The sequence below is a fragment of the Anarhichas minor genome, unplaced genomic scaffold (genome assembly GCF_050575085.1).
Source record: "Anarhichas minor isolate MPS153535 unplaced genomic scaffold, ASM5057508v1 ptg000003l, whole genome shotgun sequence".
Taxonomy (NCBI): domain Eukaryota; kingdom Metazoa; phylum Chordata; class Actinopteri; order Perciformes; family Anarhichadidae; genus Anarhichas; species Anarhichas minor.
In genome coordinates this window covers 11,760,511-11,776,810 of record NW_027466449.1, presented here as the reverse complement: position 1 = coordinate 11,776,810, position 16,300 = coordinate 11,760,511, and the positions used below count along the sequence as shown (strand labels likewise).

Genomic DNA, 16,300 nt, shown 5'->3' with positions numbered 1-16,300 from the left:
AATGTAATGCGAAAAAATTAAGAGTCAAATTCCTTGTATGGGTACGTAGAGGCTACTTGGCCAATAAAGATGATTCTGATTCTAAACAAAGTTTTTAAATCATAATGATATTTTTCCAACGTTTTATTAAAATCTTGGATGCATAACTTTTATTTGTAACACTGTGGTATTGCTACTCTTCCACCCAAGCTATCAGGAGATAACTGGCTACTTTTGGAAGCAGTTTGTTGCGCTTGCTTGAGAGGCAGGGGGCATGTGATTGGCTGGAGAAATGATTATGATAATGAATATCCAATAAAACTATTACAATAGGAATAATGAAATAGCATTTTATACTAATGAGTTACGTTTTAATAATTGCTTCAATTGTTGTTTTAACTATAAAGTATATTTTACACAATTCATTCGTTTATTTGTTTCATTATGACAGCTTTTGTGTCATATAATTATCTGATGATTCTTTTGGCCTTTGTTTGACATGTGACAACAAACCAGAATCCTAAAAGCAACACCATGCCTGGACTCATTAACAAGGAGAACCGGAGCGCTCTGCCCCTCAGTGTCTCTGATATCACTTCCTGTGTCAGGGGTTATACTCTGGCCATGACAGCCTCTATGACCTATGAAAACATTGAGGATCATGCAATTGAAGGTGAGTGTGTACATCACTGGAGAGTTGTTCACTTGAGCAATGTGAACGCAAGCTACTTTCAACCAACCTTTTGCTCTGAAACACACTGCTGATCATTGACTGGATGTATTTAATGGTTCATCTTCTGGTTTTATGCCCTTATTTCTGTTTTTTCCTCTCCAACTGCCTTTTTAGGGATCTTCATTTATCCACTGGAGGAAAATTCTATTGTGGTGGGGTTTGAGTCCATGATATCGAGTCAGATTATAACACTGCAAATTAAAGACAAGGCAAAAATTGACGACTGTTATGTGGATTGCTGCAACACATCTAATGGAGCCCTCCATAGTGGCAGTGGTAAGATTGAAGCTTTTCTAATCAATATTGTTATGCAAGTAATAGATCAAATTACTACGTGTGAAACCCTGTTTCTAGCAGCAGCAGGCAGCTGTGAAATCTTAGATAACCCCACTGTACACTACCTGCTCAGCAACAAGACAGACAGACACATTTAGTGACGAGTTGGTGAACATAGTGGATCATTTAGCAGCTAAAGAGATGGATATTTCCCCAGGGAGGCTGTGGAGCCCAAAACAAAACAGAGCTAAAAGCGAGTGACCTTTGAACTTACAATTGCCATGTCGTACAAAACAAGACTTCCATGTTCATGTTATGTTGCTCTGTGTCTGCTGGATGTGTAAATAGGCGACCATATCGCCTTAAAAGGTGTTCATAACTCAATGTGTTGTTTACAGCTTGTTGTGCTGCACCCAAGGGACCAAAAATAATAATAATTTGATGTAGGTTTAAAGGGGCACTGCTGTACTTTAATGTTATGACTTCAGGGTTATCTATGGGAAATGTAGCCTGTGCTGTTTCCATTTTTATCATTCTTTTTTAGTTAGTCTCTAAACGTACCAAAACTTTATGGAAATGCATAATTATGTTTTTCGGTACAAGTGAAGTAATACAATACAATGGTTTCCTTGAAATGTAATATTATTATAACAATAATATCGGTACTTCACCTAAACTAAGAAGCTCATTGTCACCCCCTTTATCTGAAAACTAAGTTGTATTTCAGGCATCAAAGATAGCAGCTTTGCATTAGCTTGGGCACCTATATAAATTGTGGTAAATTAAAAGATTTGGTTGTTTGCTAATCCATTCTGGTTTTACAGGACATATAGTGATTGATGAGGATTTGGAGAGGACAGTGTTAGTGGTTAACCTCGGGATCATTCCTCCGATGGAGACGGTCCATATTCTGGTGAGCACCTCCTCTGAGCTGTCCACCCTGCCCAACGGAGGCATCAGGGTCTCGTCCCCACCGGTGTGTACACCTCGGGTACAGAGGACCATCAACGAGGAGCAGGGACTATCCCCAAACTTCTCCAGAACGTAAGAAAACAAATACATTAATACAATACAAAAATCGCTTTCTTGTTAATATTACACCATGTTCAAATTAGGTATATTTTGAAGTTGGATTTGGCACTGTTAACTGGATTTTTAGGCCCCAAATGTTGTTTTGTATGGATAGAAACTGACTATACTAACATTGTATGTGTTCATTCAGGATGGCTCCATTTTAATGTAGTTATGCTTTGCTAATTTTAGGCGGGACATTCCTCACGATCAAACTCCCAACTCCCCTCAGCTGTGGTTGGCTTCACTGCTGGAGGAGGAGGCCATCAACTCCATGGACTACGAGTTTAACTTCCAGCTGGAGATACGGGCTCCCTATCTCCTCGCAGGTCAGAGAAATCAGCAAGAAAGCATTTGTGAGAAAGCAAATTTCCCAAAATGAGGGATTGCTTTACATTTGGTGATTTTAGCATCATGTAAATTCTCACATTAAAACTTATAATTGCTGGTTGTTTGCTCAAACTGCACTTGAAAGCATTAGCGCATAGGTTGCTTTTACATCTTATGGAAGTTTTTTGTTCTCATAATATGAGTGTTATGTATCAGTGGGACCAGCTGGTTTGTCATTTATTTTATTACTGGAGGTGAAGCCACTGGTTATTTGATCTGCTGTGTCTTCTTGCTCTGTGTAGGTGTAGAAAGCCCGTCTCACGCCATCCGAGCTGATGCAGACCCTCTGGCTCGCTCTGCCACAAGCGTCGTTATCACGCTGGCTGACAAGTACACTTATGACTGTCCTGTTAAAATCCTCATCTACCCCAGCGGTAGGTCCACAGCTTCAAAACTCACTAACAGCACCACCCTGCAATGAATTAACCTCTCCTCTCAAGTACAATAGCTCTGTCAGGCTTATTAAATAGCATTTTTTGGTGTGAAGGTCAGTATCATGTGATTCACCGCCTCACTTTGTGTTTCTCCCGTTGTATGACATGCCAGTCAGACTGTATTGTGTGGGTGTGCGATGTCAGGTCTGTTTTTTTTCTTCCCTTGTGCTTTAATTTCTCTCTGCAGTCTTGACCTACACTATGTGTGGGCCAGTTGTCTTCCAGAGGCAGGAATGAGCAACGGCCTCACAGATCCAATAGCCCTTTTATGAAGGTTTTGTTCACAAACAGACCTGCTGCCACTGCTGGGCAAATTAATTCAGCTCAGACCGGTGCTGCAGTTTCAATCACAACATGGACGCTCAGCTCGAGCAGAGATGGACAAAACTGAGCGGCATTGCAGGCATGCGTGTGTGTTATAATAAACAAAACAGAAAGGAGCGGTGTATTTTCATCACCAGCTTGGTTGATTAATGGACAGACACGCATGCTTTGTCATATAAATTACCACAAGGATTCTGCTGGGTTCACCAAGTTCAATTTGAGATTTTGAAAGACATTTTTAATACCACATCAACAATCTAATACCTGTTTCATTGCCAAAGTAAGACCAATACTTATTAAACCAGGATGATAATGCCTATAGAGTTATTCACTAAATACATTCATTTATTGACATTTATATCACATTGTGTCAGTATTTCCCTGCAGTATATATATATATCAATAATTACCAATAATATAATTCAATTGACCAATAAACATAAACCTGGAACTGGATAAGCTAAAGGTAACTAATTAAGGGTGCACCTATGAATTTTACATATATTCTGGAACAATAGTACTGGAGATTTTCCAGTTAGTTTTTGCAAAAATCACATACATTTTTTTTTTATAACTAATGTTCCTGCCTGCAGCAAGTTAGAAAGACTATTTAGGGTATTTGTAAATAAAATGCAAACCTTTTAATTTAAGGCAATTTTAGTAGAAAACTGAAATCAATGCCGTCAAAGACTTTTCAAGACCTGCAGATACCCTGCAGATACCCTGCAGATACCCTGCACTGAAGAGAAATAAATCACCAACATTCCCTCAACCCTCTGAGCTAATTTTGTTATCTTGAGACCCAGCTGTGATACAGCATCTTTATACACAACCACCTCCTCATTCTCACGTCAATGTGTGGATACTTCTGCACCACAGATAGATATAATCTCTCTGTAATATTTATCTATATTTTGACCAAATGTGTCACTTTAGAGCCTCATCTGCCAAATGTGCTCATTGAGAATGGAGACATGACGCAGGAGGAGTACGATGAATACATTCACGGCCGGAGCGATTTCATCAAGGCTGCCAAGAAGGACTCCAGCAATAAGAGTAAAGTGAGTCATCGACATCCGCACCATGTACCTGAACTGATGGCAGCATTATCACACCACCAGGAGAGTGGTAAAGACAAGACAGTAGCGCAATATCCTGAACAATGCCCTGCAACAAATACTATATTTGTGAAGCTGCAACGATTACATCGTATTGTTTTGTTGTGTCATGCAATCCAATACCAGTGGTGGAGGAAGTATATTCAGATCCATAATACCCCACTGTGAAAACACTCCTCTACAAGTAAATGTATTATCAGTAAAATATACTGAAAGTATCAAAAGTACTCATTCTGCATTAAGCTGTTGACTTTCAGTGTTTTTCTATTATATGTGATGTTTTTGGATTAATATTATTGATGCATTACTGTGTATACTGTAGATGTTTGAGGTTAATGATAAATCCTCCAGTTTTTGGAAAACATTTAAGTTTAAAGAGCACCAAATTTGGAGATACAAGGTTTTGACTGGACAGGAAGGGTGTGAAAAATTGTAATTTGAGAAGTAATTAAATATGTCAGACAAATGGAGTAAAAAGAACAATATTTGCCTCGGAGATGTTTTGGAGTAGAAGTATTAAAAGTAAAGTACAAGAAGCTTAAAATTGTACTTTAGTAAACTTAGTTACATTACTTTTCTCGTGTTCATTCACATCTGTGCTGTGAGCAGTTAAGTGACCAGTGGAGGTAAACAGAAGAAGAAAGAGGACTTAGCCATAAAATGGGTTTCTATGGAAACACTGCAAGGAAGCTTCACATTCGGATTGAAATTTCCTGCACGTCTACAATAATTGATGTGCTCTGCCTATCAGCCCGATCAAGTCCCTTTTATTGCCCTCTTTAACTGTTAAAATAAAGCCTGTCAATTCAGAAAAAAAGTCCAGTTATCTCACGGTGCCAAATCCCCACTTTTCATTTTTATGTTCCTCTGTCTTTACAGATCGATATCATTCACAGGCGACTCCACAAGGACATCCTCCACAACCCTGTGGTCATGTTGAACTTTTGCCCTGACCTCAAGTCCATCAGTTCAGACCTGAGGAAGGTTCACGGCGAGTTTATCTTCCTCATCGACCGCAGCGGCAGCATGAGCGGTGTTAACATAAACTGCGTGAAGGTATTTTTAATCTCAGTGTGCTCAGTGTGTTGTATTTCTTGCATAGGTGGACACGCAAACACACAGGCATACGCTGATTTACATATAAATTGTATTTCTTTTTATATTTGCGAATGCTGAATTTGTTTTAGTGTGTTACAGTCGACACACAACACATCAAAATAAAGATATTAAATGGAAAGCTAATGCCTCAAAACAACATAGGAATATTATCATTATATATTATATTATTTGTATAACTGATTTCTAGGCTCACCGCCAAACTGATTCTGCAATCTTTGGAGATTATGGATGTGGTTAGCCAGCTGTGTGAAGGGCATGCACACAAGGTTATATCGATCATACAAGTCATTCATTATTCCCCAAATGTCTCCCGGTTGCTAGGTTTTAGACAGAAAGACTTTGAGGCCTCGCAGACTTCATGTGACTTTTATTCAATATCTACAGAGCCGACTCATTCATGGTTAATACCTTTTCAATATATTGATAGATTTTTTGGCTGCTTGTGCACTGACCCTGCCCTTTGGTGTGATGCTGACCGGCAGTGTTGATTTGTGACTCAAGACTCTTTTTTTTATTGGATGTGTCTGAGAGTCTGGGTTTAAGGCCCAGGTGAAGGCCAGTGATGTCATGACTATTTACCACTGACCTTCAAGAAATACTGCCGAATGGCTTTAGTATGTCTCAAAACATTAAATATTATCTTATTTCTTTGCTAATGCACCTGAAGAGGTATTTGATTATAGATTGTACGGTGTGGTCTTTGTGCTCTTCACCTGAATGAAGGTTGAGATAAGTGCTATTCCTCTAGAGACACTGCCCTAGAAGAAGCAGTGATGGATGAAAATAAACTGCGTGAGGCCACTCTCCTCTTTTCTCCTTTCCTTGAGAAAATCTGCTGTGCAGCGATGACAGCTGTGTAGAGTAGCGTGCTTTCATTCAACCAGACATCAGCGGACGTAGTTGTAATGCAGTGGAAATGTTCAACAGGACATTAAGCACCTAATGAACAGAAGAGCTTTGCCTTTTAAAATAATTCTTTGTTCTGTTCTACTTTCTGAACAAGAAGTGAATCTGCTCTCGGCCTCTCTCTCTCTCTCGTTCTCAGGATGCCATGGTGGTGATTCTCAAGAGCCTCGTTCCAGGCTGCCTTTTTAACATCATAGGCTTCGGCTCCACATTCAAATCACTATTCACAACCAGCCAGAACTATGAGGAGGTAAAGCAGCTCTGGAATACATTGATGCAGTTCTGTTGGGAAAATTGAGCCAAAGCAATCGTAAGATGCTGTAACTCAAGAAATAAAGTTTACTTTCTCTCCTCTTCATCTCAGGAAGCCCTGGCCCTGGCTTGTGATTATGTTCGGAAGACCAGAGCCGACATGGGGGGGACCAACGTCCTGGCGCCGCTCAATTGGATCCTGAGGCAGCCGATGTTCAGCGGACACCCCCGCCTACTCTTCTTGCTCACCGACGGAGCTGCCAGCAACACGGGCAAAGTTATCGAGCTGGTCCGCAGCCATGCACGCTACATTAGGCAAGTATTACTGTTGAGGCCCACAACTGACCTCTATTCTGAATGTTAGAATAAAGGAAAAAGATCAATAATGAGTGACATTGTTGGGAATATTGTCATATTGTCTAAAAGGATCCTTTGCTGTCAAAGCAGTACATGACCCACACTGACATGAATATGTGTTTGTGGTAACTGCTGAGTTCAGAGTAAGTATAACAGTGGCTACTGTTGTAGTAACAGCACTGGCAGAGAGGCTACTGTATGTTAAAGCAAATGATAATAAATTCATCTTTTGTTTATGACAATTATGTAAATAGCAACGGCACAGCTGGCTGGTGAGATGAAATCTCATCCAGGGATCGTCAGGGGCTTAAATGAATAACCGGTTATGCAGCAATAATCCGCTCAAAATTAAATCCGGAAATATGTATCGAATGTCAAACATTATGTACATCATCACAAAGGATCTGTCAGAAGAGGAGAAGAAGAGGACATTTGTGCAGCTTTGATTTTCGATGAGAAAAGAAAAACATTGTGTTAATGTTGCATCTGGAGTAAGGATGCACACACTAACTGTCAACTGATAGTGAACGCCTGAGGCACAATAGATCTGCAATACACTGGGAAATCATTTAATTTTGAAGCCTGCATCGAAGTCTCACACTGTGAATCTCTCTCTTGAGTCACTCTGGAAATAATTGACTTTTGTCTACCCCCTTTTAATGGATGACCGCCCCCAGACGATTGCATTAGGTACACAGAGCCTGGCCAATTCATCGACACTGCCTGGGTCATTATCACACTATGCTTACAAATCAACGAGCCAGTCAGAGACAAGACCAAACAACCAGGAATCTCTGTCCCGAGAATCCATGTTAGGGTCTCTTCTACCAACAGTATGTAAGAGGCGACATTTCTGTTTTAACCTAGACTCCTAGCCTAGACTCAGCCAGCTCATCCCTCGGTGAAAAATGTAATGAAAATGGTAAAACACAGCTTCAACCAACCTCCCCGGAGCACTCTGAGAGGCAGCAGGCATGTCTCAAATTTCCACCATGAAAGATGATTTCCTGTTTGTCTCTTTTCCCAAAAAAAATCTCTATTTTACAACATGATTAGATATATACAAATTAGATATATCTCCAAAGCAGCTCTTTAGATCTCTGCGAAATGTGTGCCCATCCTGGGAAGACACCTGTTACCATTCTCTCGATCTGTCCATGGACCCGCAGTGTTTAATGTGTTTGTGCAGATGTTTTACTTTCGGCATAGGACAGAAGGCTTGCAGGAGGCTGGTGCAGGGACTGGCGACAGTTTCCAAAGGAACAGCAGAGTTCCTGGCTGAAGGAGAGAGGCTGCAGCCCAAGGTACTCATTTCCAGCTTTGTGTATCACTCCTAATGACTGCCAGCTAATCTGAAGGCCACAAAAGATCCATTATACTTTAGTCACTAAGCACAGAGTGTCTTCCACTGATACCAATTGGGAAATCATATCTCAGAGACGCTTTAGCTGTAAGTACTTGTCATCGAGAAGCTGTGTTTGATGTCTGGAAGTTTATTTTAATCATCTTACTTTTACTCCACAGATGATAAAGTCGCTGAAGAAAACCATGTCTCCAGTACTCAGTGACATTTCCATTGAATGGCTCTTTCCTGAGACGAAAGAAGTGCTGCTGACCCCTGTGGGCAACACTTTCCTGTTTCCAGGGGACAGTCTGATTGGCTACAGTGTGGTTTGCGACGCCACCCGCTACCACGCCAACCCCAAATCTGTAAGTGCAAGGCATCAGCTGAAAGAAGACAAAAGACTCCATGCAGGATAACCTTCTGTGTTGTGAATATTTCAGTAAAGGAAATTGATTGTGTTAATGTCCAGCTTGATAAATAGCTTAGTTGTTTCATTTTAACGACTTGTTACCTCTGAAAGGTGTTTTCATGGAGAGTAAAAAAGCCCGAAGGCCAACTGTGAAGGAAATTTTTTAATCAAACGTTGGATGTGTCCCCTCCTCCAAATGTCAACAGGATAAGAGGAGGAGATACAGCATGATGCGCTCCATTGAGTCTGCCAGCTCCGTGTTTTACCAATCTCAAGAGGAGGATGCGATGAAGACAGGTAGCGACTTTCAGGGGTCCTCCAGAGAAACACTGCTGTATGATTCCTACCAGGACTCCATGACAGACAGCCCTGCCACCACAGAGCAAGACACCGTGGGTAAGAACCTACAGTACATACATCTTATCTCTATTTCACTAGTAACACTGATGTCAGCCATGGAAATCAGCTGAAACTGTCTGTCAAGCCAGTTGGGCCAGCCAATAAAGGTTAACACATACAATGTAGGTAAAAGGCCTGATTAAGGTGCTAAATATCTGCTCTTTTCTTGTATGAGGGGAGGATTCAAAAGCAGTTTAAAGGTACATTAGGTCAGATAATGGTGTGGAAATGTTTCTTGTAATTAGAGGCTGCTTGTAAGACCAGTAGAGTTAGATAAACATTAACGGTGGGTGGTGGTTCTAATGGCACTCAGATGAAACTGCCTATCAAGCCGAAGGGGCTAGCTAATATCACACGTACGTACAATGAAGAAATCAGAGCAAGAACAATCAATTGGCCAGGCTGTTAAATCGGATGATATTAGCTTATTTCAGATATATCCGTATCTGTATCTATGTCGGCTGATAAGTAACACAAATATTGCGTTGCAAAGAGAATAGAACGATACGGCTCTCAAAAAGGAACTGAGCCATAAGATCAGAATTCAAAGGCAGTTTAAAGGTATGTTTAGTCAGGGAAGACTCAGTACATTTATGATATCACATTCAAATTTGTAGTTTGTCCAATACTTTTGTTTATGACCAAATACCAACAAAACTATCGACATTCCTATCAGTCTCAGCCGTACCTTGTGCTTAGTGCTTATTGGACACAATCTAAGATGATGAACATAGTAAACATTACATTGTAACTATTACCTGCTAAACATTAGCATCTTAGCATTGTCTGTGTGAGCATGTTAGCATTCTCAGGTTAGCATTTAGCTCATCACAGTGCCTAAGTACGGTCTCAAATGTATGTCAAATATTGCTGTATTGACTCGTTCTGGGTTGACTATTTCTATTTTGCAACAAAACATCAGGGTTGGATTGTCAGACGTCTCCAAGAAGGCGTGCATACAGCACCAACCAGATAACAGACTACAACCCTGCAAAGAAGTTCTTCACTCCCAGTGATCCCAGCTCTGTGGTGGCAAAGAACCCACTGAGGAGAGCCAAAGTCCAGGAGCTGATAGGCCAGATGAGCCCTGAGCATGAGGCCCAGTGGAGGAACGACTACCAGGTGTGGTCCGTCGCCGTCAAGAATAACATTAACATGATTGCATTTAAGATTACCTGCACTGTTTGCAATTTAGTTGTATCTCACAGATCTCAAACCAGTGCTGCCAAACTGAGCTTTCTTTAACAATGATAATACACATGTTGTATGTTTAAGTACACACATGCACATTAAAGACAAAATCTGTTTTAACGGCAAAGGCAGGAGAATCTCATCTTGTGTCATGAAACAGTTGTCATATTGTCATTATATGGAAAACAACAACATTTGTATTCAGCCCGTGTTGATAAATTAAACAGCCCATCTGACCCTCTGGACTGGAGTGCAATGAAGAACAGACTAATGTGCTCTCCTCAATAATGAAGGGCAAAACATGTATGAATGGTAATTAGGTTTTAATATTGCTCGGTGAGCATCTCAGTATAACTAAACAGAGTTCGCTGGGCTGTGAAGACATTATATCTTCTATTTGTAAATTAAGCTGAGGATCCACTGCCCTCGGTCCATAATTAATTTATAGACGATAGTTATGAGTTAATGTAGTAACCTTCTATTAACTTGTTTGTCTATTGCCAGACAAAATTAAAGACAGAAAATGAAGCAAAAGCAAAAGCGTTGACAAAATAAAGGCTTTTACCCTCCTCCAAAAACTCAAAACAGGCCTTCTGTTATATGTATTTGTATTTTTTTTTTATCACACTGCAGAAACCTTATTTGATAATAAAGTAAATATCTTTTTGGTTTTAGTCACTCTGTAAGAGAAAATGAAAAACTTGATCACATCAAGTTGGGATTTAGGAAACTGTGTGAGGTACTATTTTGCTATTTTCTGACATCTTATGACCCAAACAACAAAAATAAACATGAAAATGAACTTTACATTAATCTACAACAAAAATAATTGTTTGCTACAGCCCTATCTGCAATATAGATGATTCACACGAGTATAATCAAACAATGAGTCCTGAGTGTCTCAACTGTTTGCTGGGATATGTGTGTCTGTATGTCACTAATCGCTTGAAAGCAGCGTGAAATACACATGATTAAACACATGGAAATTACTAGAATTACCATTAGTAGATGAGGTTCCACACCTCATTTAAACCTGGGTATGTTGAATATTGTTTTCAGCCACAGTTGGCAAGCCTGTGTGCCACATCTTCCAGAGGGCATCCAGCCAGCTGTCACGGGCCGCTCACTCAACAGGAGCCGCTCCTGCAGCAGGAAGTGGACTCAGAGCTTCATTTCCAGCCTCAAGAAAATCCTCAGCCCGGCAGCATCAGCACGCCGCCTGCAGCTCGCAACTCAGCTGGAGAAGATGGATCCAGATCGTCCACTGACAGCCCTTCTGTTGGCAGCGTTGGAGATACGGGTAAGTTCACAAACACCACAAGTCTGGTTTACTGAAAATGCAAACAATTCATTGAATATATCTGCATGTGCATGACTTTATGTTGGATTGAATCAATCAACACATCTTTTAAGGGAATAGTTTGGCATTTTGGGAAACACACGTATCCTCTTTCTTGCTGATGAACAGACTCTCAATTATGTTGTTAAACTTTGCTTTTTGTAGTGAGTAAACAAACCAGATATGTTATATATGTTATTTATAATATCAATAATATCAATCTTCTCATTTAACTCTCTGCAAGAAAACAATTAAGTTATGTCCAAGTATTATTTTAACTTACTTTAATGATAGAAATCCTAATCCCAAATTTCAAACAAAATCTGCTTGTAATTTAAAACCACAGTGGATTTATTCAGTCTGATGTGACAAGTATCTTACAAACTCCAAAATCCAAGATGAGAAATGATAACTGATGATCAAGCACAGAGGGGACTCTTTAGAAAGACAGGAAATGGTTTTCTATAGTCGCCAGTGAGCAGTAGCAGATGACAAGCTTCAGGTGGATTTGAATACATGTCGAGTCACAAAAGAAAAATCCAACCTGTGATATTTCAGATGGCTATGGACACCAGCTATGTCAGGCAGAAACCCCACAGGAGACCCAAACTTCAGATCTGGGTGCAGCCATCCAGCCCAAAGGGGACTGCAAGGCCGTGGTGTCCGGGCTGCTGTGTGGGAAACCAGTGAAGTGGGAGGTCGTCTTTGATATCGAGCCCTTCCTGAACGGCCGAGAACGTGAGGAAAAGGTCCACGAGGAGCTGTGGAACGAGACCTTCCACCACATGGCTGGACGCTCCATCATACGCGACTTTGAGAAAATGGTGGATAAGGAGTGTGAGATTGAGCACGGTGAGGTCTACCAGGATTTAAATGTGTATAGGTAATTTTAAGGATTTTAAAATTGTAATAACAAAATAATATGTAATCCTTTGATATGTTAATCACTTGCGATGATTATATTTTATAATTCACAGGCTCTGGCAGGAAGTACCAGCTATATGCTATTCACACCAGCAAGGCCTGCAATATACTGAGCAAATACACAGCGTTTGTTCCCATTGACCTGGACACTAATGAGTATTTGCAGACATGTATTGAATACATAAACAGTGGTAAGTCATATAGATTTGCTGGAAATCTTAATGTCCCCCATAGTTCCATCCTCTCCACATGTCTGAACAGAACATTGACCTCAAACAAAACCTGCAGCGACTGGAAATAGCTAGCCAGGCTCTGTACTAAAGTTTAAAAAGAAAATCCTACTACCCACCAGCACCACTTTCAAGCTCACCAATTAACATGTTTAGGTTTTGGTTCAGTCTAAAGCAAGCCATACATCCAATAGCTAAAGAAGCACTTCCAAATTGTCCAGCTAGAAAACTGTTTATGCGTGCCTTCCTAAACCTCCCAAAATGATTAAATGTTGTTTTCAGGTGAAGGTCTGAAGCGGGGCTCGCATTCAAGGTCTCGTTCAGGGAGCAGGAAGAACAGAGGGTACTCCATAGGTCTGGGTCGCTCTCAGTCTGGTGGCATGTCTGAGGAAGCTGAAGATGTCCTGCTGCCCAACAGTAGGCTTCGTTTGATATATTTAGCTTGCATTTCATTTCCAACCTTATTGGGATAGAAGTACACGGAGGGTCTCATAGAACCATTGCTGTAGACAGATATCATATTTGGGGAGAAGGTGGAATGAGATTTTTCAAGATTCATGTTCATCTATTAAATTCTATTTTAATATGAAATAGAAAGGTTGCAGTCCTGCATTGCTGGTAGCTAGGAGAGATTGAGCACTCAGAAAGCTGCGTGCTGCTTTACTTTAAAAATACTTCAACTTCAGCAAAAGGGCACACTATTTTAAATTGGCTTTCAGTGGTGGCATAGCAACAGCAGGTTATCGAAACTAGCACACTGCTTGAGCATCTGCTCGCCACTGCCAGTTAAAAAGAAGAGGTGCACACACAGCGGGGGGACAGATGCAGATGAGCATCAATGTTGGTAATGCTGTGTTTTTTTTTTAAACCTTAGGTTTTGAGGAAAAAGAGGGATTTTGTTAAAAAAAAAAAAATGAAACAAAATAAAGGACAGCTGAGAGTTAATTTCCATCTTTTCATCGTCTTAGATGGAGAGGATGGCGTCTCTCCATGCAGCACCCCCTCCTCCACCGGCTGGGAGAGAAGTAGCTTCACAGAGGGTACGTGCAACACATCAACCGGTCAGTGAATTTGCTGCCACGCATCCATTTTTCTCCAGAAAGACCTTTGACATACACCGCCTGCCAGTCTGTCTTTTTCTGGGCAAAACTGTTGCATTGTTCCAAATGTGAAACATGACATTGTTGACATTTAAGTCCCTCTTCTTGGAAGTGATGACTGAAGTCGACACAATGTTGTGGCTTGTATGGACAAACGCTGTCCAGACCTTTTAAAAAGAATAAAAACAAAACAGTGAGCACATACTGAAGGCAAAAACACACAAGAAGAAGTGTTTTACCTGCAGAGGAGAGACAGCTGGAATATGTGTCCTCCGGTTTCACTTACATCTCATTGGGTGTTTTACCTCTTTGTTATGTAAGACTCGTGTTGAGAACTAGACAGAAAAGTGACAGAAAATGCCACGGTTTCTTTCTCTCTCCTGCGCTTGTCTAATACTGCCTCTGTCTCTGTCTCCAAGTCTTCCAAAGGAGTCCGTCTGTGACTTCTGACCAATCACAGAAATTGGTGGAGAGCCTTTTTTCTGCCAGGTGGGTGATTGGAAACTGGCTGGCTGCACACATGTTCTGTTCCAGCCGTGACCATGTACCATGTTCACCATCTTAGTTTAGCGTGTTTGCATGCTTACATTCGCTAATTAGCACGAAACACAAAGTACAGCTGAGGCTGATGGGAATATCTTTAGTTTTGCAGGTTAACCAAAGTCCATAGTTGTTGAGATATTTCAGTCTGAAACAAAGTGACCGATAGCTAGAGCCACGCTGCTAAAAATCGTCAATTTATTGGATTTCTATTGCAAATCTACAGATGTACCAGAATAATCAATAACAATTGCTTCATGAAAACAATATGTGGTGTGTGCTTAACATACTGTGATTTACACCCGCCTCTCCCTCTCCGCTTTAAGGTTGGCCCTCAGCAGGACCCGTCTCCTGACTCGGGCTGCCAAAGGATTCATGGGTCGATCTCACAGCAAGTCCGGTGATTCAATTGGAGAGAGTGACAACGAGAACAAAGACTACATTCCCCTGGTGAGCTGCAGATCTATAACATGTGATTGCTTTTGATGGACATTAATTCTGACTGACTTGACTGTAGTTTTGTCTAAAGAGACGGATGTGACACAGTCTATGTGTTTTGCAACATGCATATCTGATTAAAATCCAACACCCAGGCCTGGCTCTAGACTACAGGCTCTTTGGGAGCCCGCCTTACTTTGTGTGTGTTTGTTTGTGAGAAAGCAAGAGACACACATACTATAAACATGACTGCATGAACTGTCCGAGAACAGTTTTTGCTACTTTGCACCATCATTTTCTCAGAGGGCAGACTAGGCTATTTTTGGCTGTTTCAGGTACAGACAGTATAAGAAAAATGTGTTTTTTTGATCATTGAATCATTAAAGCCCAGACTACAAGTATGAGCCTGAAAATGAGCATGATATGTCCACTTTGAAGGTTGGAGAAAAAACAACAACACAAGCTTTACTTTCTGTTAAACTGTAAACTATTTTCTTCTGCACAGGTGTTGTTACAGTTGGCTAGTGGTGCATTCCCGCTAGACACATCTCTGTGTGAAGCCATCAGTGTGCCCATGGACAAGTTAAAGTGGACGTCCCCCTTCACCAGCCACCGCAGCAGCCTGGGCCACCTGTCTCACTCCAGCAGCCGCCGTGCTGAGAGTGCCGATGACGGACACAGATCGCCGTGTGAAACAGAATCAAATCATCAACCTGCAGAACACACTGTAGGCATCTACAGGCCTTCTCAACTGCCCAGGAGTTTGTGGACGGATGCTGGTCCTTCCACGTTAGGCAGCCCATCCACGGCGTCTGAGCCCCCACTCTCCCCATACTCCCAGATGGACAGTGGACGGGGCTCTGGGTCAGGGGGCTTGGAAGCAGCATCGCCCAGCAGTGTGCCAAAGAGAATGCTGGATCCAGAGAGCATGGTGTGGGCCACCGCTGTGGCCCTCGCTTGGCTGGAGCACAGCTCTGCCAGTCATTTCATAGAGTGGGAACTCGTAGCCGCCAAGGCCAGCATGTGGCTGAATGCGCAGGAAATTCCAGAAGGCCGAGACTTAGCCTCCGTCAAGGCTACTGCCAACCAGCTCTTCATGATCCTCAGACACTGGGATGAAAACCTGCAACTAAACATGCTCTGTTACAACCCTAACAGTGTCTGAGGCCTGCTAATCCAAGGATGAAACAGACCACGGAACGCACTCAATTCCATACTATGCTAACTGGGGCTGTGGTATTCTCTGTTTGGCAGTTTGTCCTCTGGAGTCTGATTTTGCCGCTGCAGTTGTGAACAATATGTATTGTCTTCTGTTATGTGCTGTATCTCCAAACATATCACAGGCTCTTCAGAGGCACTATGTGCAAGCTTTTACCTCGCTGGTGCCACATATTGTAGCTGGATCCCTGTTAGCTAAAGGATCTAA

At 41.5% G+C, this 16,300-nt stretch overlaps 1 protein-coding gene across 1 annotated transcript; it reads left to right on the top strand.

Moving 5' to 3' along the window:
* The first annotated feature begins 513 nt into the window (after window positions 1–513).
* vwa5b1 (von Willebrand factor A domain containing 5B1) lies at window positions 514–16,039 on the top strand. Its single transcript, XM_076091617.1, has 21 exons — window positions 514–652; window positions 827–988; window positions 1,813–2,032; window positions 2,252–2,388; window positions 2,692–2,823; window positions 4,144–4,268; window positions 5,205–5,381; window positions 6,490–6,600; window positions 6,715–6,917; window positions 8,149–8,263; window positions 8,484–8,669; window positions 8,920–9,109; window positions 10,035–10,234; window positions 11,363–11,603; window positions 12,201–12,494; window positions 12,620–12,757; window positions 13,079–13,213; window positions 13,765–13,836; window positions 14,316–14,385; window positions 14,763–14,886; window positions 15,380–16,039. The coding sequence occupies exons 1-21, from the start codon at window positions 514–516 to the stop codon at window positions 16,037–16,039; spliced, it is 3,831 nt and encodes a 1,276-aa protein (XP_075947732.1).
* Window positions 16,040–16,300: the final 261 nt, after the last annotated feature.

Excerpts from the sequence above, each read along its gene's own strand:
- vwa5b1 (XM_076091617.1), top strand. The coding sequence starts at position 514 with ATGCCTGGACTCATTAACAAGGAGAACCGGAGCGCTCTGCCCCTCAGT. Across the intron at positions 2,824-4,143 it reads AATCCTCATCTACCCCAGCG|AGCCTCATCTGCCAAATGTG; the intron begins GTAGGTCCACAG and ends GTGTCACTTTAG. Across the intron at positions 14,386-14,762 it reads GAGAGCCTTTTTTCTGCCAG|GTTGGCCCTCAGCAGGACCC; the intron begins GTGGGTGATTGG and ends CTCCGCTTTAAG.